This window comes from Larimichthys crocea, chromosome II, assembly GCF_000972845.2.
Source record: "Larimichthys crocea isolate SSNF chromosome II, L_crocea_2.0, whole genome shotgun sequence".
Taxonomy (NCBI): Eukaryota; Metazoa; Chordata; class Actinopteri; family Sciaenidae; genus Larimichthys; species Larimichthys crocea.
Genome location: NC_040012.1, coordinates 10,079,049 through 10,100,985, shown reverse-complemented (window position 1 = coordinate 10,100,985; position 21,937 = coordinate 10,079,049). Strand labels below are relative to the sequence as shown.

The following is a 21,937-nucleotide window of genomic DNA, read 5'->3' as shown; positions in this document are numbered from 1 at the left end:
CGCGATATCTCCCCCGTAGCAACTGGAACGTTTGCCATGGATACCACCACAGCCTTCTTGGATACAAGGATCCAATTAAGGTGAGTGTTTGTTTCTCTGTAGCAACACAGTAAACGCAATTTATAAAGTTTTGTCGTGTCTAACACAAGCCAGTTTACCGAAACGCACCGTGAACTCGTCCCTTTTGTCAAATGTTGGCTGTATATTCCACAGGTGGTTAGACAGTTAGCCGTTGTTTCGGTGCAACGAGTGACCGTGTTAACTGGTGACCATTAGTCTGTGTTTGTCGTAGTTGCGACAACCGTTGAAACGGGGAAGAGAAAAACATAACTGTCAAACAAAACACCAAAGATGACATTGTAAAGTTAATGAGAAGGGGGAAAAAAACTAAACAAATATGGCATTAACGAGGGCAGCTACGTGTCTCCGCGTTTCAACACCTGCAGTAACTCTACGTCATTGCCGCAGACACGGTCACCAGTTAACACGGTCTCTCGTTAAACCGAAACACCGTGCTACACTTCTAGTCAGCAAGCTACTACTTTCTAATAAAGTTTAGTAACCTGCTAATATTTACCCACCTGTCCGTGGTGAATGAACCATAGACAGTATAAAAAGGGATGAAGGGGTCAAGTGTTCAGGTCATGTGAGTTCATAACAACAAAACGCTCATACTTAGGTGGTGGACAAAGATACTGGCCATTAGGCAAATGTTATTTATTATTTTTTTTATGTTGTGAGGGGTTTTGTTTAGCAAATATTGTTCTTTAAGGATGATTTTATATTTTGCTAATAAAAAATAATTACATTTTCACATCTTTGATAATCAGGTGTTGAATGTATACAGCCTGGAGAAGATATTGACCAAATAAGACGTACAAAATAGGATAATCACTCACAGATATACTGTTTTGAGGCTGACCACGTCATTAGGTACATTGGTTTGTGGTTGCTTTTAGAATAGATTATAGATTATAGAATAAAATTGTATTGTTTGTTTTTTAAAGCTCGTAATGGCTCAGCCCCCCAGTATCTAACCGAGCTTCTTCATATCCACACCCACGCCAGAACACTGAGATCCTCTAGCCAGCTGCTACTGATCACCCCTACATTAAAACTAAAAACCAAAGGTGATCGAGCCTTTGTGTTGCGGCCCCTAGGCTCTGGAATAATTTGCCCTGGCACATCTGATCTGCTGGATCATTTGAGTTTTTTAAATCCTCCCTAAAAACGCATTTTTTCTCCCTGGCTTTTAACCAAACTTAAGTATCTTAGCATTTGTCTTAACCCGTTGTAATTATGGCACTTTATGTATTATATGTATTTGTATCAACCTGTACAGCACTTTGGTCAACCTCAGTTGTTTTTAAGTGTGCTATATAAATAAAGTTTGAGTTTAGTTGAGTTGAGTTGTACAATCCAATGTGATCCATTTATGGCAGATGTTGTTGTATTAATGACCTAATGTTGTATCAGATACCTAATGAATTGGCCATTTGGTGTACGCGTGAAGCATCAGCAATGTTTTCAGGGAGTTTCTGTCAGCAGTTTGAAGGTGAAGTTGGTAGTTTGGCCACCTGATGGTTCAGTATGAGGATGGCAGCAGCAGCAGCAGCAGCAGTGATGATTTGAATGGTAGCTCTAGTGATGAGGCAGAGGAGAGAGCAAACCGGAATAATCGAGGGAAGATGTTCAGGTAGTAATAAGAGGAATACTGTGAATTGATCTAATGGCTGTACATGTTTTTGTCTGCAAAAATACACAATGGTGCTCGTAACTGTTTCCTCAGCTTACGTTGCTGATAAGATATTGAAATGATGGTAGAAGAATCTCGTCCACTAACAGCTGGATTCAATGCCAGCCCCCCCAGAAAGGAGAAGCGTTGATAGATAATGGATTGATGCATTAAATTGCCACGTGTACTGATCAAAAGTAGTGAGAGTTGCAGCCTTAGCTTTCAGTGATGTTATATACTGTTGTGTAGGTAAATCTGTCACATTTTTTAAAATCAGAATCAGCAAAATAACTCAAGCTGTCAAATAGATGCAGTAGAGGAAAAGTACAGTCCTCCCCTTGCAAATGTATTGCAGTATAAGTATGAAGTGTCACCACTTGTGAACTGTCGTTCTGGTCGACCTCTCCCACCTATGCTGTATATTATTACGTTTCTGCAGTTTCTTTCCATTCCTTCACCCCTAGATTGGCGTTCATATGCAGTCCCCTGAAGGAAACCAGCTCTGGTACCCCAGCCAGTCCCTGTGGAGCCTGATCACTGAACATGTACCTGAGTCAGAGCTGCCAAAGATCCGTACAGCACTGGGCCACTCCCTGGTTGACATGTACACAGACTTGCACTCGGAGGTAAGAGGCCTGTCATGACGACAAAACTGCTTATCCCTCCTGACAAAATACTGCTGCATTCTTGGCTGTTTAGTTTCTCTTCATATTCAGCCAGTGGATTTGTTTTATGTTCATGTTGTTCTCCATACTTTACTGTTTTATTCACTCAAAGAATTCACACACTGGGTCTGTTCCTTATTGGATCCCACAAGAATACCATCAAACCATCAACAAGAATTTCCTTTCAAGCTTGTTTCAGGGCGAATTAAAAATCTGCTCTGCTAAGCATTCCTTGCCCAAACAATTTATGAACTGCGGTGTCAGGTTGTGTACTTAGCTTAGTTTGGCTGCATTCACTCATTAATTACAATTCCCAGACCACCTAATAAAAGTGAAATGTGGGTTAACTGGCACCGGACTGCAGTGAAGTCCAAATATGAGGCAGACAGACATCAATATTTACTCAAGGCCAGCTAAACTCTCGGCTCTGGGGCCAAGAGTTTAGCTGGCCTTGCATGGAAAACTCTGGCAAAAAGATCTCGCTCCAAGAAAGACTTGCAGAATCGATAAGAAAAAACCCACAACTTAGGTGGAGTGTGAAAGTCCTTACAATCAATTACATTAAATCCGAAGAGTATTTTGAGAAAAGTCTAAGTGATGTAAAACTCCTTTAATGTGGTCACGAATCGTGAAAAAAAAAATCAAATAATAAAGAAAAATCAGAAGAGAAAGATTAGATCAGATTAGAAAAGTAATCACTTTCAGTAAACGCTGTAGCTTGCATAGTTTTATATCTTACAGACAGTTAGCTAAATTAAAATATATTCAGGGCTGTAACTGACAATTAATTTTTTTCTCAATTAATTGTTTCATCTATAAAATGTTAAAGAAATAAAGAAGAAAGCCTGTTTCCACATCCAAGAGCCCGATGTCCAAAACCTAAAGACATTCAACTTACAGTAATAGGAACTGAGAAATATGATTATATGATGAAACAACTATCAAAATAGTTGCAAACTAATGTTTTGATTTATATTACAACATTACAGTGTATTGAAAATGACTCAGCGGTTGATCTTAAAGCTAAATGTGAAGAAACGCTGCCTAGTCTGCTGAGAGGACATTCCTTTCAAGCTGAATTACATAAGAGAGGTCATGCCATGTGCACTCAACGCCGAGTCTGTCGCTGTAGATTTCACACAGACACAAAGCATTCTTCTTATCAGCACTTTGTGTGGGATATAAAAAGCTCTGGAGTTTCTTTTTTTTTGTTTCTTTGCTTTTTTCTACTCTTGTGCCTTCTGCCATCTTCTTCCCTCTTTTTCTTCAGTCGTGTGTTTGTTCAGTACTGAAATCTCTCCATCTGTAGATGTTATCAGCCTGCATTGAGCCAACAGGCCAGTCGCTGTTTGCACAAAAACACATGGGCATGGGTCTGTCTCAGCACTGAAGTCGTGCCATGGTAGACGCTGACCACACATGATTGTTGTGACAACTGCGAAACACTTTTTACATGAAAAGCATGCACACTCAAAAACTCATTTATTTCCCAATTAAATAGTCAAATTAAGTGTCTTCTTACACCACAAAAGCTGGATTTAAAGAACTATTCAAAGACGCATTAATCCTAAAATCAAACCAGAGTGATGCAGAGTAATTCAGCTCACATACAGACACAAACACACACAGAAAGAGGCCCGGTAAGCTTAGTGAGTCAGGGGGTCGGTATAACAGGGTTAAAGAGGCTAATCCTGAACTGTTGATAAGACTGTTAGCGACTCGTATTCTTTGACTCGATTGTGTATGTGTCTGCGCAGAGAAAATAAATGTGTGTGACTTTGCTCTGATGTTTTTTCACCTACAGTTCGGGCGTGTGCAGTGGCTGGCTGTAAAGCCCTCAGACGGAAAGAAAGACTTAGGCTGAGAGCTTTAAGAAATTTCCAGGGAAAAACAAAACGAAGGACAGACACCTTATTCAACTCTCAGACTCATACACGCAGGTTTCCTTCAGTTATTACTTTCACTGCAGGCTGGATCACTTCCTCTTCTCTCTTTTTCCCCCCCTCTTCGTGTCTGTCTATCTTCATGTCTTTCTCTTTCCGTTTTTTCTCTCCTCTGCCCTTGTCTGTTTCTCTTGCAGCCATGTAATGAATTCCATCCCTCAGTGAGCCACTATGAAAAGTAATACTTGATCTGCAGGCGACTCCTTCATTCCTCAATATCGCCATTCCTCCCTCCATCAAAGTCTCCATTGTCTCTGGCGGTTAGATCAGAGGGAACATTAGCCTCTCTTTTTTCCAAATCTCTCTACAAAGCCAATCTCTCTGTACCTCCCTCTGCACTCTCACTCCTTCTCTCCACTCTGAATGAAAAATGAGCTCTTTAAGTTAAATGTATCTCTAAAACTCTATTTAAATAATTCAACTTAATGGCTCCTAGAAGGTAACTGACAGGTTTCAACAACACTCCCTTAAAATAGCTCCTGGATGAGATCAACAGTCTCACAGCAGAGCGAGGGAGCAAAAAAATTATCCAGGAACGACTTGTTAGCCAGTGAGCCACGAATCCTTTAACATAAACACCTCAACACCCAAAGACAGACAGAGGAAGCCAGAGTGAGTGAAAAAGGGGGGTGTGTGCACAACATACCGTGTGATGAACACGCACAAATGGACACACATGCAAAGACCAGAAGCGGTGTGTTTAGTGTCCTCCAGTGTATTCGTTTGAAGTGAAGTCTTTGACTGCAACATGACAGAAATGATTGGCAGGCAACAGGTGTGGAGGTGTTAATGGTATCCAGACTTCACCGAGGCACGAGCGTTCACACACACACACACATTTTCCTTCTTCTTCTCTTTTTTTAACCTGCAATGATTTTCTCTTGTTTTGTTTTTGTATGTAAGTCCAGTGAGCTTTTGCCAGCTCAAAGAGGAAGTCATGCATAAAGACTTGTTTTGTTTAGTTTTGATTTCCTTGATCTGCAGTGATAATCCTGGAGAAATGACAAAAGCTGCCTGGTCCTGCAGCAGACAGGGCTGTTTTTCTAATGATTATGACCAACCTAAACTTCATAGATAGATGTATGGAAGCACACAAAAACCCTGTGTTGTCAGACATAAGTAAGGCTCACCGTTTACCAAAGATAAATTGGTTGAAAGAAGGTTTTATCTGGATTTTGGTCCTCTGCATCCAAAAGTCGTTTTGCTTCCTGTTCGGAGAAGACAGTGGTCAATGTGTACAGGCAACAATTAGTCTGTGAAGGTTCTCAATCATCTAGGTCATCTTCTTTCTCCATTTTTCCAAAAAACTGGTCTCGAAGCTCTCCCTCGACAGTCAGTCAGAACTGAAGAAGCCTCTTGGATGAGAGGTGTGTAAAGTGTCTTCACAGATCTACAACCAAGTCTAGTTGCCCCAGATTTAACCCTTCTCAAAGAAAAAATACAGCTAAGGACAGCCTTGAAAATGTTTTCCCTGATAGAAAGTGAAGAGGAAAATGGAGATGGATTGCAAGCATAGTCCCTTACATTAAGTGGTAAACAAAAAGTCTATTGTCAGCATTTGCACTCGTATTCTTAACATTTTCACTCAGAGTGTTGTGTCATTGGCATTTTCAACCCATATGCTTTCATTTTTAGTTTTAATAGACAGATAAATTTACACTTTCGGAGAAATAAAAGCAGAAAATATTGAGCCCTGTGTCTCTAAGCCAAGATACCCTTACAGTGGATAATTTGCTCAACATTGCCTCTAAATCCTCCAAGTACAAACAGTGTTGCGATCAATTTAGGTGCCACATTAGACAGGAATCATGCACCTACCTGCACTGCTGAGTATGCACACTGACAGTATAATTGCTTTTTCACAGATGGTGGGCATACTTTGGACTCTCTAAGACTCGATAAAAAAATAAGATATTCCTCAACAACCTTCTCTAAGACATAAAAAGTCCTGCTATCATCCTCAGTCAGGGAGGCTGTCAGGGGGAGTCACTGGATGACGGACGTCTGGATTACTGCTTGCAGCATATTGCAAGTGGACTGTCCACTCTGTATTTCACTCAATCATATTGAGTTTTGACAATATTCTCATGTTTCCGACCCATCACTTTGTGCAGGATCATAAGCTGTCAGCGTTGAATGTGTTACCTGGACTGACTGATACCCTGTTACTATGACATTATTGTATGTATCTTCACTAACCATAATAACAATGTTTGCAGGCGGAGATTTGGCACAAGATATGGCAGTCGAGCCAGCAAGGAAATAATAGCAGCAGTGCAGGGACCCCGCTCCCTCGTCAGCAGGGCTCCCCTCTGGCTGACCCCCCTGCAGTCAAAGAGCTGGTGAGAGCCGAGGTGAAGATGTTACTGCAGACTCTCAAAGAGAGAGCCAGCAGAGGGGGGAGGTAAGTGTGAGGTCTCACACACATAAATCCACTCTGTACATTATGAGCGAATTATTTCCAAAAACATATTGAGTTTTAATTTATTCCTACTTGTACTACACGAAACAACCATTACAGAAACTCACAGAAATAAACTCCAGTAATGCCAGTGATGCTAATAGGATTTTGATATAATTTAGCAGAAACATAACATAGTGGTGAGCATAAGAATGACATGACACCATCATAATCATAACCATTATGTTGTCTTGATTAATGTCAAGTTGTCCTAACAAAGACATCTCAAACAACGTGATGATAAAAGTCATAAATATTCATAAAGACTCTTTCATGCTCATGACATGTGTTAAGCCACGGTTATGACAGTGTCATGTCAGCCTTGTGTTCACTTCTTCCACATTTGCCAACTCTGATACATTGTGTATACAGCTTTTGTCAGTCGACTCTCAGTCAGTCATTAGTTAAACTAAATCACATTTTTGAACGGACTCCTCTGCAAATTAACTTTTTCAACATGCCGTTTCAATTAAAATCCAGATTAAATGTATAAAAGCTACATGCTTGATAAGAAAGTCCCAGATGTACTAGAACAGTCAACATTTGTCTGATTTATTTGTCTAATGCACTTCCTGTCTCGATTTTATTATTTGTATTTCTACTTTTTCCTTGGTCAGTGGACTAAACCAAGCACAGCACACAGATGGTATGGACAAGTAGGTTAAGACCCTGCTCTCACACTCTCTGCGTCATTTTCCCCCTAACAAAGAGTAGCCATAAAATGCTATATTGTGTTCCCTCGTCAGTTACAAATGGGATGGAAAGCAGAGGAACAAAGGTTTTTGGCGCAGGGATGTTGCAAACTGGTAGGGGAATTGTGGAACAATAGGACAATTATAGGAGGGAGTCTTCCAAGCATTCCACACCAAATGCCAACAAAAACTAGGCTAGATTCTAAAGATCCAGTCACTGCTAGCGTTATTGGATTAAAGATGTGTTTTATGTTTTGATATTCATCTGAAAATTGTTAAGAGTTTGTGCAAAAATACTTAAAGTAAAACCTCATTCAGTGACGTTCTCACAGGGAGAATGCAATGAAGCTTGGTACTCTGTATCTGTTTTTTATGATGCCCAATCATCGGAGAGTTATTACCTCAAGAAGTGGTAATGCTTTCTAAATTGCTGTTTGGTTTTTATTTTTCTACAGCTAATCGTCCAACTCAGGTCAGAGATGAGCTGTAGCAGTTGGCAATTTAATGACATGTATTAAAATACTCTGAAGAATGTCATAAAAACTGTTGGAGGGATAATATCGTTTAGTAGCACTGCCCTACATCCTTACATTATGTTACATAAATTAGGCTGTTAAATTGTAATGTGTTCGTGAGGATGTGAATGTGCGAGAGTCCAAGTATGTATGAGCTGGTAACTATCCCAGCAACTAGCTCACTGCTGCCAGGAATGTTGCCCTGTGTCACCTCTCAGGTTTTGCTGAGGCCTTTTTAGGAAAAGCAAAAGTTAAGATGGATTGTTCTCCATGTTTTGTGACAAACCATTTATGGCCTGTCAATTTGTCGACCTCCTTTTTATTGTGATTTTTGTGGCTTTCTGGTTGTGTCAAGTTGTTAAACTATAAACTGCAGGCAAGTGGTTTTAGGTTTTATCCCCAGTCCAGTGGTTGGAACTACCAATTTAACAGATTTGTGCCATGTTGACCTATGTTTAGGTGAAAATTTTGATGCCTCATTTGATCCATTCCATCATAAAACAAATTCTTCAGCCACGTAGATGTAATGTTTACCATGTTTACCATCCTAGTTTAGTGTGTTAGCAAGTGCTGGACAAACTGAAATTTTGACTTGACGATGCCACTACAGGAAAAGTCAGAGAGAATCACCAAAGTTTCATCTTGAGGGAAACATATATGTTTTGTGGCAATCCATCTGATAATTGTTGAAACATTCTACTCAAAAACACAAATATGAACCTCATGGTGGCACTAGAGTAAATATGAGAGGAACACCAAAGTCATTAGAATTCGTCCTCTGGGGACCATGAAGGTCTTGTACAGAACTGTATGGAAATCCATCTAATAGTTGTTGGGATTATTCACTTTGAAGCAGTGGACTCGCTGACCAACATTTTCATCCCTAGAGCCTCATGGTTAAAATCTGAGACTTCCATCAGTGTCGATAGTTCATGAATCAGAAGAAGTATACTCAGTATAATGTAACACTAGTTCTTGGCAAGGGTCAATCTCTTGTCAAGTGGCTGTTAAGTGAAGCTAATGCGGAAGTGCCAAAAACTGCAGTCCCTCATATGGTCACTTGAGGCTGTCTACAGAACGAGTCAATCTTCATAAGCCCTCATATTAAAATGTCCAACTTCAATGCAGTTATGAATAATTAACAGCGTGGCAGCCTTAATAGACAGGGAGATGCCGTTACTAGTGGCTTGTTTGAGCACCCAGGCATCATTCAGCCCACCTTAGATCCACCATCAATCCACGTCTTTACCCATGTTTAGTTTAGCCGAGAGGCGACAGAGGTCACGCAAGTGATTTAGTTAAATCTACCGGTATAGTTGCAGATTGCAACCCCCTCGTTCCCAGCAGAACGTAAACTGTGATGTCCATGAAACCTGCAAAACACCCTGTCTAGAGTCAGTGTTTGGTTTGTCTATTCTGGGCTACTCTAAAAACATGCCGGACTCCGTGGAAGAGGTCCTGCTGGGTCTGTTGTTTTAAAGGTTTGTTCTAAGGTAATACAATTTTGATTTTTAGGTGAATATACACTTATAAAATATTATGCATTATACATTATGCATATTATATTCCATTTCTGCCGTCTTCTCTAAATAGAGCCTCCAATATATTACACACTGGACCTTTATATCAGGATGACATCAAGGCCTCATGTTCAGCTGTATAGCTGACAATCCAATATTCAAAAGGCCACAGGTCTGATGCCCACTGCAGAACTCAGTGTCAGTGTCACTGAACAAGACACAAACTGAAGCCTCATTTGCTCGGCTATCACAAGTCACTCTTGTAAAGTGCTTTGGCTGTGATGTAAATGGATTAGAAAAAGTTCCATTAAGAAGGAGAAAAAACATCCCATTCTTACTGGCTGTATAGGAACTCCACCAAAAAAAAGTATTTGTGCTACACAGACCGTGCCAGCAGAAATCGCCTTTGTTCTTTGAAGTTTGCTTCAGTATACTTGTTGACCTTGATACAGTGTAATGTGTGTGTGTGTGTGTGTGTGTGTGTGTGTGTGTGTGTGTGTGTGTGTGTGTGTGTGTGTGTGTGTGTGTGTGTGTGTTTCAGGCCTTTGATCGTTCAATTAGGCTCAGTCCCAAGTGTGTATCAGCCGAATGGCTTTCAGGAGTAGACTGAACACACTTGCCCGTAATAACGCTTCCACTTAATAATGCTCCACAACCCTCTGTTTGTCAATTTAGTTCAATTATATATGCTTTGCTGGCATGGAAATTGGGTAAATATTGCCAAAGCATCAAGATACAGTCCAACATCTTCCTCTCGTTCATACTTTCTCCCAGAAATTATGTAACATTTGTATCTGATTTGCTTAAAACCACATCAACAGGAGGAAGATGTGAAAAAACTCTCAACCCCAGCTGGATTTTTTTCTGTGAGAGTGTGTGGGTGGGTGTGTACCTTGTAAAAGTCAACTGATTTATCTTATTGGCCTCCTTTTGTGTGGTCCTGATGCCCCCTCCACACACACACACACACACACACACACACCTCCATGGCATTGTCTGAGGGGCTAGAAAAGATGCATATTCCCTCCCTCGTGTTGCGCCGTAAGATTAAGCAGAACTGATCAGGCTGTCACCTGCCTACAGCTGCCCACACCATCTGCTTGCTTCTTTTTCGTCCACGGATCATTCAGATAATATAATGTTGCTGCAATCATCTAATCATTGTAAATATTGTACGATGAGCCCAGCTCTGAAAATATAGTTCTGGTGATTTCACATATTGTATAGCCTTCATGGAACTGGAATCACCAGCAGATTATACTGCATAAAGAAAGAATTACACTTCTGTTCAGGCTATTAAGAGTTCAAACAATCAGTTATGCAGGTTAGTGCAATTCACAGTGCTTTACTAAAAGGGCAATAAAACATATAATAACAAGAATACATTGAAAATAAGTTTATGTTTAAAGATTTCAGCCGCTCTCAGTTTATGTATGCTCTTCAAGTACTGCTGAAATTTAATTAATATAAACGCTGAAAGAGCTGCAGATACAGTAGACAATAAAGTATTTCTTTCTGTCTCTGCTGTTGTTGCTATAGTGATGGTGAGGCGCTCATGTTTCGGTACAAACCTGAGACTGTGGACTACGCTCTGGGTCACCTTGACAGCTGCTACAGAAACCATACCAGCTGTGAAGATACCGATGATTGGAGCAGGTAGGTAAAACTCTTAAATCAGACCTTGAATATTTTTCTGGAACGATGCATTTCTTTTCATAATGCGTTAAAATCTCTTTTAATTTGTTTTTGTCTCATCTCGTCTTACTACTTATCTATTCTCTTTCAGACCAAGCTCTCACTGTTCAGTCCGATCCACTGCTGAGGATGAGGTGGAGGCAATGAGAAGCAAGCTGAATATCACTGACATTGACCAAGTGGTGGACCGCCTCAAGTGAGTTCCCAACCTGAGTATAGCCTGGCCAAGACTTGTTTTTGTTAGGTACTGATATTTATCTTAATAAACACAAATCGTAGTTCCCTTAGATCTGTATTTTTTCTTAAATGTGATACACACTAAGCTGAACATTTTAGAAATAAAAAAATACAACTCAGCACTCACTACTCGACAACAGGTGTAATAAGAGACAATGTTTCTTAGCTCAAACCTGATTCGTCTGTGATTTCCTGTCACTTATTGGTAAACATAAACACCTGTAATGATAAATCTGCAATATGTTAAATATCAGCCTGGCTGATGGCGCTACAATCAGAGGTAATGTGACATGAGTTGTATGTAATTTTATGCAAGGGAATTATATTTTCCGCCCGCTGACCCCTCTGATTTTTTTTGGGGGGGGAACCACAACCATAGAGTATGAGCAGATAGTGTATAGAGATTGAGTTAACAACATGTCACACTGCTACAATACAAAAAAACATCCTCATCTTAGATTTGTGACACTAAATGATGTGTTTTTTTCTTTGTGGTGTGATGGGTTTGTTGTAAATGTCAGGATTCATGCATGCTCTGTAAGTCTGTAACTGAGTATTCAGGAGGCTTCTCCTTGTCCTTAGTTTTTCCTCTTAATTTCCGCTCAGCTCTCCTCGGTGGCTTCTGTCGTTGCCCTGCCTCCATCACACTCCATCCCTCCTTTTCCTTCCTCCATCCCTCACTTTGAGGCCCACGGGGCATTGCAGTCAGTGGGGCTACCTTGGAAGAAAGCCTCTCCCTTTCTCTCTTCCTCTCCTTCTCTCCCTCTCTCTCCCATTTCCTGAGTCGAACAGAACAAAAGGGCCCATTGTCAGAAAATGGATCCCAGAGCAGGCAGAAGTTTCTTTTTCATTTGAAAGAAGTGAATAAAGTCTCCTATGGTTATGTAACCAGAGAAGGAGAAAATGTGGAGGGGAGGGGGGTGGGTAGGACACTGTATCCTCAGTACTTTTATGAAAACTGTAGAGGATAAACTTTGAGTGCACATGTTCTGTTGACACTGCTTCAGTTGTGTGATGGGTTTCATTATTAATCTGTGTTTTGAAGATGATACAGTATTAATCCCTGCACCAATCTATAACCAGCACTGGGTACTAACTGATTACATATTACAAAAAATAAGTAACAATAATCAGACCAGATTACATTTGAAAAATTGTGCAGTTAAATTATAGTTACATTGTCATGGATTACATTTTTGATTACATCTTTTTGATAACCACTGCTCGATTAATCTTCTGTGGTCTATAGATATTGATTAGGGGGATGGGATAAGTCTACTGACAGTATAAAGAATGGACAGCGTAGTAAAGATGTGGATCATCGGCAGAACAGAGTCGGGACTGGGTGCACGAACAAATACCTACCTGTTAATCAAAGTGGCAACGCTGTTAATGCTGCATAACTTTAAGCCTTAATATAATTTGAATAGATGAGTTCTATAAAAATTCTCCTTCGGTACAGTTATTAACTATATTAACTATAGCTTTTTGTACCAGGCTGTAAACATGTTTATTTCTGCTGTGAAGTTGGACATTTTAACATAGGAGCCTGTAGAGATTAAAATGTTCTGTAACCAGCCTCAAGTGGCCCTTTGAGGAACTGCAGTTTTTGGCACTTCCACATTGGCTTCACTTCACAGCCACAGAGGCTGCCACTTGGGCAGTAATCCCAACACTGTGTATAACATACAACATTTTGCAAAATTCACACTAGTGGGAAGCTGTGGAATAAAAAGTTTCCACTTTGAACTAGATTTTAGTTCTTGTTTTGTTTTATGAAGTACTGATGATAAACATAAAGGCTGTTTCTCTCTCCCCGTAGGTCCGTCCTAACAGAGGAATGTGAAGCGTTGAGCCGGCTGGTTGAGCATTTCAAGGTATGAAAAAAAAAAGGATGGAAGTTAGCCAACCACCAAATGAATCTTTAATCTTCTTTGTTTTTCAGCTGCCAGTGCAATAATGATCCAAATCCTACAATTATTTATAGGAAACCAGGCCAAAGTCAAAATATCGATTTGCTGCACTGACACAGCCGTGAACAGATTCAACAGCCAGAGCTCATACAATATAACCTTGTAAGAATCCTGTGTTATGATGCCTTGCTGTACTTGCAAGTCTGGATACCCTATTCATATTACATATAGAGAAGAAAAAATCCACATTGTATTACATACAATATGTTCTCTTTCTTGTTCTAGTGTCCATTGCAACTGCAGCAGAGAAATATCCTAGCTGTCCAAACTTCTTTGGTATCAGTGTTCTTTGATTTGAACAAAGCTTAGCCAGACAATATGAGTTCCAGTTCTTGTTCCAGATGCAATTTGCACAATTTTTATTTACTGTAATTATGGTAAATTATGTATTATACATAACGTTGATTCTGACTTCCTCAACCAGGGGCACTTTCCTACAAATAAAACTTTTTTTTCCTTTTAACTTTGAAAAAAAAAAGAAGAAGAAAAAGTTTCACCTCCTTCAGGTAGACCTGCTAACTCCCTCTTGGCACTGCCAAGGTTTCCATTTACACACACACACACACACACACACACACACACTCAAAGGAAACCTGCAAGGGTTCAGTCTAAGCTTGTTTTTTTTTTTTCCATCTGTCTGGCCAAGAGCTTTACAGTGCTGAGTAAGATCGATCTCCATCCAATCACTCAAATTACTACATACATACAGAGACATTTAAACGGACACGCACACACATTAAGAGAGAAAACACACATGCATGCATGCCTACAGCCTGGCTACACTGTCATGCCTGTCTGGCATTATGATAGAAGCAGAGAGTGAGTGAGTTAGTTAAAGGCCAGATGTAGGACTTTTCTGCAGACCAGATGTGGAAGTTATCTCTGTACCCTCTGTGTGTGTGTGTGTGTGTGTGTGTGTGTGTGTGTGTGTGCGTGTGCGTGTATGCCTGGAAATGTTGCACTGCCAGTTTGTCTGGAAGTCAGACAAGATGAAAAATGGGAAAACGGTACATAGAGGAAAAAATAACTGAGTCTCTCAAAGTCTGTGGTTCAGATATTTGATCAGAACCAAAAGTGAATATGATGTGTGACCGAAGAGTAGCATTGTGTCTGTTGCATGAAGACCCACTTATTCAAACAATAGTACTGCCATGGAGATAAACCAAACAGCACAGGTACAGACACCTCATCAGGCATTTTCACTGTAGGAAAAACAAAATAAAACTGGGCGAGGAGTGGAAGGAGGGGACAAAAGTTTCCTGACCCGATGATTTGTTGTTCCAGTCTTAAAGACCTGAGCGTGTGAGGCTAATTGTAAAGAGACTTTCCTTGGTCGTTGTGAGGCATTCACTGTAAAAGCAGTTAATGCGGTGGAGCACAAATGTGTCACTTTCCTTGAAAAGAAGCTACTTAAAGCGAAGGTTTGCTGTCTGAAGCGTGAGCAGGTGGGATGAAGCTGTGGAGCTGTGCTCTTATGACAGGAGGTTATTGTGCACTCCCTTTATTTGCTGCAGTGATAACTCCTCGATGTCTGGAAGGGAGGACACTGTAATCGGCTCTTTGTGTGATTTTGAGATTTTACAGTACCATAAATCTTTAAAAAGTCTAATAATCTACAGCCGTACCTACTGAGAGGATCATAAAGGAATACACTACAGCAGAGGCATAAGAGAGAAGGTTGTGGTTTGCAGTTCTCATCCTTTTCTAACTCCTGGCCGAAGCTTCTCTCTTCTTTTCCAAAGAAGAGGTGAATTCATATAATTTCAAACACTGAAAAATATATCTACCATATTCTTTCAGTCAGTCACTAATCCTCTACTTCAAATCCGCAGTGCTTAATGAAGAAAAGGAATTTGTATTCTGATCCGAATTGGAAAGATCTTTCCCAGAGTGACAATACTCAGTGGGAAAACATTTGAACTTTCCAACTCGAGTCCCATTTTTTTTAGGTCATGATTGTTAACATCTGTTATGTGTATTTCAAGGCCTGTCATAATTAGCTGTCTTCTGCAGTTTTTGTTGTCTTGTTGTGCTGGTAATCGACTGGAAAATGGGAGGAAAATATGCTTACATGTCACGAAATGTCTCGTGACAGTGTTTGCCACTAAGCTACGTTGTTTTAAATCAAAAAAACTATTGATTAAATTATATATTTTTCAGCTCTTAAATGGAACCAAATCAGGATTTTTTTGGCCAGTACGATCAGATTGCCTTTTTCAGTGCGCTGTGTAGCAACCAATTATAAATCGATCCCAAACACAGCTGTGATGACCCATTTTCTCTTAGCAGGAGGGAAGCTCATATAATGACTTGATCCCACAAGCAGCCTGGGAGTAACCTCCACGTATGTACATACAGCAAACGCTCTCAGCTTTTCAAAGCATGTGTTTAATGTAAAGTCAGTCGAATGAGAAAATTGTAGTATCCCATCACCCTCAAGCTGTGGAAACTATGTGGAAATTCTTACTCAGATATCCTGGCCTCTAAAGTATAGGCTGCGTTGTTGCTGCAGCTTCCATGCACGGTAACTGTTCAGAATATTTTCTATAGGACCATCCATGAGGCTGTTTTCATCCATCACAAGCCATTTTTTTTATTTCAGTGATGACGTTGTTGCTTTTGGTCGTTTTGTATAATTCAAGGTTGTGGTCGTGTTAGGCCAGAAGTCTCTTCTGTGCTGACGAGTTGTTATCTAATCTGTTTGGGATGTTCTGTGACTGAATGTGATGCTGAAGGTTGTCCATTCACTGTCACTCTGATCAGCTTTCTGCTAATATCCAGATGTAACTCTCACAGACTAGTTTACATGAATGCATCAGTGATTTTATGACATAACGGGTTGTTGGAGAATCCTGGTTCAAACCCCGGCTCCCTCCCACAGACCAAAGACATGGAGTTAATGGGTTAACTGGTGACAAAATGGTGAGGGTGATTGGTTGTTAGTCTCTATGTGCCCTGTGATGAATTGGCAGCTGGGATAGTTTCCAGTTTCTGGTGAAAATGGATGGATGGGTTGGTGGTCTATGTAAGTAGGTTAAAGTTGTCTTCTCTGTTGCTTTTGTTAATAATAGTGCAGATTATGTGAGTTTTGTGTGGTAGCTCTTTGGGTTTATAATATTATTATCAGCTGTGCTCTGTCAGTGCAGGAGCATCAAAACATTCTTCATACAGTGATATTTGCGGTAAATGAGGAATTTGTCACTGGAGTCGACAGCGGTGGTCTGGTTTTGGTCGTTTTTAGCTGGTCTAAACTGGGCAGAGGTGGCCTGATGTTAGTCAAGGTGATACAGGAGAATATTAATGTGACACAAGCTGGACATGGTGTCAAAATATAACCTGTTCACCATTAAACCAGCACAGTAGACAGAGCATGACCTGCTTAGGCTGAATTATCGTCAGCTGGTGCAGCTCGTATGAGCAACTGATGAAACCAGCTGATGGTAGATTTTCCATCAGGATGTTGGAGGGGTTTTTTTTGCTGGCAGTTAGCCCAAGCTTGTATATTTCAGAACGATCACCTAAGATGATGAAAAGACAGCAGCCATGAACGCCTGATTTCAGCTAGATTTTGTAGCAGGAACCGTGACCCTTGTCCTCGTGTTTGCGGTTCTGGAGACTGAGATGTTGTGTGCGTTGGCTGTGCAGAGGTGGATATGGGTTTATGTACAGGAATAATAACAGTAACATACAAGCTTTCCTAAAATATCAGCAAGTCAGCGCCACTGTAATGGGTTCAAACCCCACACGGACCACAAAGCCTATTTTCGGAGTGTGTATGTGTGTGAGATGTTTTGGATTTCACTTCACTGTCAGAGACGGCACACATACTTCGTCTGCTGCTCTGAAACACTAGGAGGTTTGGGTTTGAATCCCACTGGGAAAATAGACCCAAAATATATGTTTTAACTGTCAATCTCCAGGACTGTGGTTTATGTTTGGGTGGGGGTGTGTGTGTGTGTGTGTGTGCTTGCGCAATGGACTAGAGTTTATAGACTATTGTTGATGTGGTTGCCATAAAGACTCTTCATTAGTGTTTGTGCTGGTGTGAAATGAGGAGAGAGTCACTCAGATATCAAACACATGAAGAAACATTTTTCAGTCAGGTTTTGCCTTCTATGGACACACAGAGAGAGAGAGAGAGAGAGAGAGAGAGAGAGAGAGGGAGAGAGAGAGCACTATGGTTTTCATTTGCTCTGTATATAAATATTTGAGGCCAAATTATGACGGAACATTGCTGCTCAATCGTTTAGCGGTCACACGCACACACACATTCCTTTCCTGTTTCTCGCGCTGTTATTTATATCCTTTTTTTCTTGTTCCTTTGCTATTTCCAGAAGCTCTCGCTTCCTCGAACATGTTTTATACATTTACCATCTCTTTTTTCCCCCACATCACGACACTGAACGTGTCCCAGTTTGTGCCGTACAGTATTATGTTGACGCTCAAGCTGCACGACTAACACAAGTTCTTTCTGTGACTGTGTGTCTCGCAGGGAAATCTTAAACAAAGGTGTCAGAGTCAGTGTGACCCATCAGAGCCGACGCTTGCAGGTGAGTTCATACTCCAACTCTTTGCTGTTTGCCGCCACCTGGTGGCACGTTATTGTTTGACACGCGGCGTCTGAGGACAGTTCTCCTCTTTATCACGTCCCATTTAATCTTTAGCTCAGAGAGTAAATTTACAGATGGAAATGAGCACGTTGATAATTTTACCCACCCTCCATTAACTGGTGGAACTCACCCTGAAACATATTTATGAATGAAAGAACGATTGAGGACCTCAGCCAAATTCATCCACACCGAGCCAAATGACAGTTAAACCAAATTGGGTACATCAGAGAGCAGTTCATTTGCAGAACTTGAAAATGAGCGTTTTATTTTTCATCTACAGAGATGATTGTTATCTTTTGATAGTTTTCTGTAATGAAGTATCTGACAGTCTGTTTCAATCACACAGTCAGCGTGATCGCTTCAGTACTTTCTTCAGATCTCATCACTGTTTCATTCGTGTTTGTGCAGAGTTGAAAGAGCTTAGAGGAGTTATACAAAAGGACTTGGAGCTCTACCCCTCTTCTTTTGATGCTTCACCGCCTGCTCCCTCCTCTCTGCCTTTGAAGGAATTAAGAAACAGGTTCAGGTTAGTATGTTTTACTGCTACAACAGAATCAAGCAGAAAAATGACTTTATTTGATCTTTTTTTTAAATGACACAAATTTAATACAAATATAATGTAAAGGGAATGACGGGACCCACTCAGGCACACATAACCTAAACCACCATCCATCTAACCATTATCTGTAACCACTTATCCTCATCAGGGTCACGGTGGCACAAGACAAACAACCATTCACAGTCACACCTATGGCCAATTTAGAGTCACTAATTTACCTGTTAAGTGAAGAAGGGAACCCACACAGACACGGGGAGAACTTGCAAACTCCACACAGAAAAGGCCCCAGCTGAGGTTCAAACCAGAATGCTTGGTGGTTGTAAACACTGCACCAAATAAACCAATGAATAAAGATAAAGAAACAACTAAGATGGCTTCTCCTGAGGCCAAGAGGAGAAAGAAAGAGAGTCAAGGATTCTGTCCACTCTGTACAAGTTTTGCCAATCAGGCCTGACCAGGCAGCGTATTAGAAACTGCATATAAGTCACATTAGAATGAGATGAGAGTCACACTTTGACCAGCAGAGGGAGGGCAAAACACTCACACTGTACTTGTACACTGTACAGTTAATTCTTCTTCACAATGCTTCACAATTTCTGGTAATGTGTGTCTCCTATTTTAACTATTCTTACTGTACTTTCACTGATTCTTCTCGTTCAGACTGTCAGCAGGACAAAGTGTTTCTGATGAGACTCTGCAAACTTTAAGCCCTACATCAGTCCCACTGCGACCACATCCACCTCCACCTCTGTGCCATCCTAAACCCAGACCACCACTCAGTGCACCGCCAAGCAGGAACTCTTCATCAGTTAGACTAATTAACAGTCCTTCACTATCTCAGACTCATGGACAGCGCAGAAGCACGTCAGCCTCCGCTGGACCGAGGAAAACACAAACTATCTGTAACAGGATCACCTCGTCTGGGCTCATGAACAGACACTTCACCCCTTCACCTCCACGGCCTGCCAGTGACCAGATAATGGTTAACTCCACGCACCGCTGCAGTCTCTTTTCAGAAGAAGATAGTGCTGATCTCCACTGCAGGACTCCTAGTCCTAACTTTCAAATAAAAACTCCAAGAATCTCAGCCGTGCACGAAACCCATCTATCATGCCATCGTAGCATTCAGAGCCCGAGCAGAGAGCGCGATTTGTCACCACAGACGGAGAGAAAAAGCAGTCCAGCATGGAGGTCAAGAAACATCAATACTATCACCTCATCCACTGACTGTGAGGCAGGCAGCGACTGCAGTGATAGTGCTGACCATTCTGTGTCAACAACAGGGAAACCAAAGACACGAAACAGTACCTGTGGAGGGAGTTTAATGTCAACAACAGCGCGGGCAGATAATGACAGAAAGAAGAGTACTGAGAGTTTTCATCCTCATGCTGGCAGTAGAAGAAGTCACAATGGGCCTGATAGAAATAAAAATGGTCATTTTAGGAAGGAGCAAAGCTTAGTAGCCACCGTTTGACTGTTTGACATCATGTCTGATACAGCTAGGGTTGTCAAAAGTACTTTGTCGATACCATGTGTTTAAAATGATGCAGTCTCTTTTAATTACGCATATGATATTCAAAGCACTACAATCACAAACATTTGAGATCAGTTAGCTTGTGGATCTCCACCTCGCTCTCCCCCAGCACTGACAATTGCAGAGAGAGAAGGAGAAGACGCAAACATTTTTATTTTACAAGCATGGATCAGGTAAAGCAACAGTGAACACAGCTGGTTAGTGCTAATTTCTGGTCAGGGTGGCTCACCTGCTGGCTGTGAACTAATCCAAAATGTGAGTTTAGTTTGTTTTTTTGGACGACTTTATAAAAATACTGCTGATTAAAGACGTGTATGAGTAAACACTAAAAAAAGGTGGGAAATTAAAATGGTGACATAAGAAATAACTTGCTAGAAATGTGGTAATGTATTTAAATAAAATATATAACTCACCGCAGTTACACTGTGTTTCTGTGGGAAATACTTAAGCTCATCTTCAGTATGTGTTCAGGGACTTTCTGTACAAACTCTGTGTGCAGGTTGTTTTTTTAAATAAGAAAAAAATGTTTGTCCTTTTTATTTTTTGCCATGGCATCCAAAACGTTTTTTAAAAAACAAGTGTTGTATCATCAAGTTTGAAAAATTCCTTTATTGCGACAACCTTAGATAACACATAACATACATAGGGACTGTGTCTGGTCCTCACTGAAGTTTTTAAATACAGCATGAATTAAAGATCAGTGTGTAGGACTAACTGTAACATCTAACTGTGTAGTTGCTTGTACTTGCACTTATGCTTGTAGAAACCTGACGGTTCATGTCGGAAGAGACTCTGCGACATCTGTAGATGTAGATCTCATCCTAAGGTAACAAAAACAGGTTCCTTTTTTTAGGTGATTAAATCCTACACTGGACCGTTTAAAATGAACTCTGAACTCTGAAAATGACTTGTAAGTTTGCAGTGATTAAAGAAAGAAAACATCCGGTGCAGCCCTGCTTTGATGAAAAAACAAATAATTAATTACTGTTACTGTCACAAAACTGTACGTGCTAATGAAAGACATGAAGATTTTTAACCTAGCAGGTTCACAGAAGAGAAAACTAAACACCTACAGAGTCCTGAGAGGAGGAATAATTAGCCAAAGCAACACATGTGGAGCTGAATCACACGTCTAGCTTTTGGTTTATACTCATTTAACATATATTACATCATTGGGAAAACTTATGTGTTTAAATCTCTGGCTAAAAATCTCTGACTTTAAAGTTACAAAAATACACTGGAGAGAGAACTTGGGCTGTTTTGTGTTATATTATTAGCTGTATTCAACCTCTAAATTTCAAAATGTACATGTGGCAGCACACTGATTATGATTTTTGATGCGGTTCATAAGTTCTCTCTCTCTCTCTCTCTTCATTGTGGTGTCTTTAAAACATGCAGACCAAAAACTCAGATTGCAGTATATTCAAAAATTGGGACAGAATTTGCACAATTTTGGCAATCGATCCAGGTATGACATGTGCCTTCTATTAGTGTGTAAAGCAAAACAGGCCAGGCTTCAACAATAACATGTGTCCTACTTCAACTTCCCAGAGGAAAATGTAGTTTAAGTTTCGTTTCCTCCAAAGCTCCACCCGCCACTGAGGAGAAACTAAGAACTGAGTCAGTTGTTTAGTTCCTAACGATACACGACAAGGTATGTTTCTTCTCTTCACTTTATTTATTTATTAATGAATCAGAATCGATGTGATTGTCCTTAATAACCATAAGAGAATCTGTGTATTTTCTCCAATTTACTTTCATCTATTTGAGTTTGTTGAAGTGCCTCGCTGCTGCTGTG

General features: G+C 40.5%; 1 protein-coding gene across 4 annotated transcripts; it reads left to right on the top strand.

Moving 5' to 3' along the window:
* Window positions 1–2: 2 nt before the first annotated feature.
* On the top strand, window positions 3–21,779 carry ccdc24 (coiled-coil domain containing 24). Of its 4 annotated transcripts, XM_027291393.1 has the most exons (10): window positions 3–80; window positions 2,200–2,361; window positions 6,563–6,747; window positions 11,071–11,187; window positions 11,318–11,422; window positions 13,286–13,340; window positions 17,929–17,986; window positions 18,455–18,572; window positions 19,266–19,837; window positions 20,173–21,779. In XM_027291393.1, exons 2-10 carry the CDS (start codon window positions 2,212–2,214, stop codon window positions 20,175–20,177), a joined length of 1,365 nt encoding a protein of 454 aa, XP_027147194.1. In that variant the 5' UTR covers window positions 3–80; window positions 2,200–2,211; the 3' UTR covers window positions 20,178–21,779. The 4 variants fall into 4 exon arrangements, 3 of the variants coding, with proteins under 3 accessions (XP_027147194.1, XP_010727584.3, XP_027147183.1); XR_003464214.1 differs by lacking the exons at window positions 19,266–19,837; window positions 20,173–21,779 and adding an exon at window positions 13,409–13,538 and having other exon boundaries at window positions 18,455–18,470; XM_010729282.3 differs by having other exon boundaries at window positions 19,266–21,312.
* Window positions 21,780–21,937: the final 158 nt, after the last annotated feature.

Coding starts and splice junctions, on each gene's coding strand:
- ccdc24 (XM_027291382.1), top strand. CDS start 2,212: ATGCAGTCCCCTGAAGGAAACCAGCTCTGGTACCCCAGCCAGTCCCTG. Junction 11,423..13,285: donor CAAGTGGTGGACCGCCTCAA/GTGAGTTCCCAA, acceptor CTCTCCCCGTAG/GTCCGTCCTAACAGAGGAAT. Junction 17,987..18,454: donor ATCAGAGCCGACGCTTGCAG/GTGAGTTCATAC, acceptor GTGTTTGTGCAG/AGTTGAAAGAGCTTAGAGGA.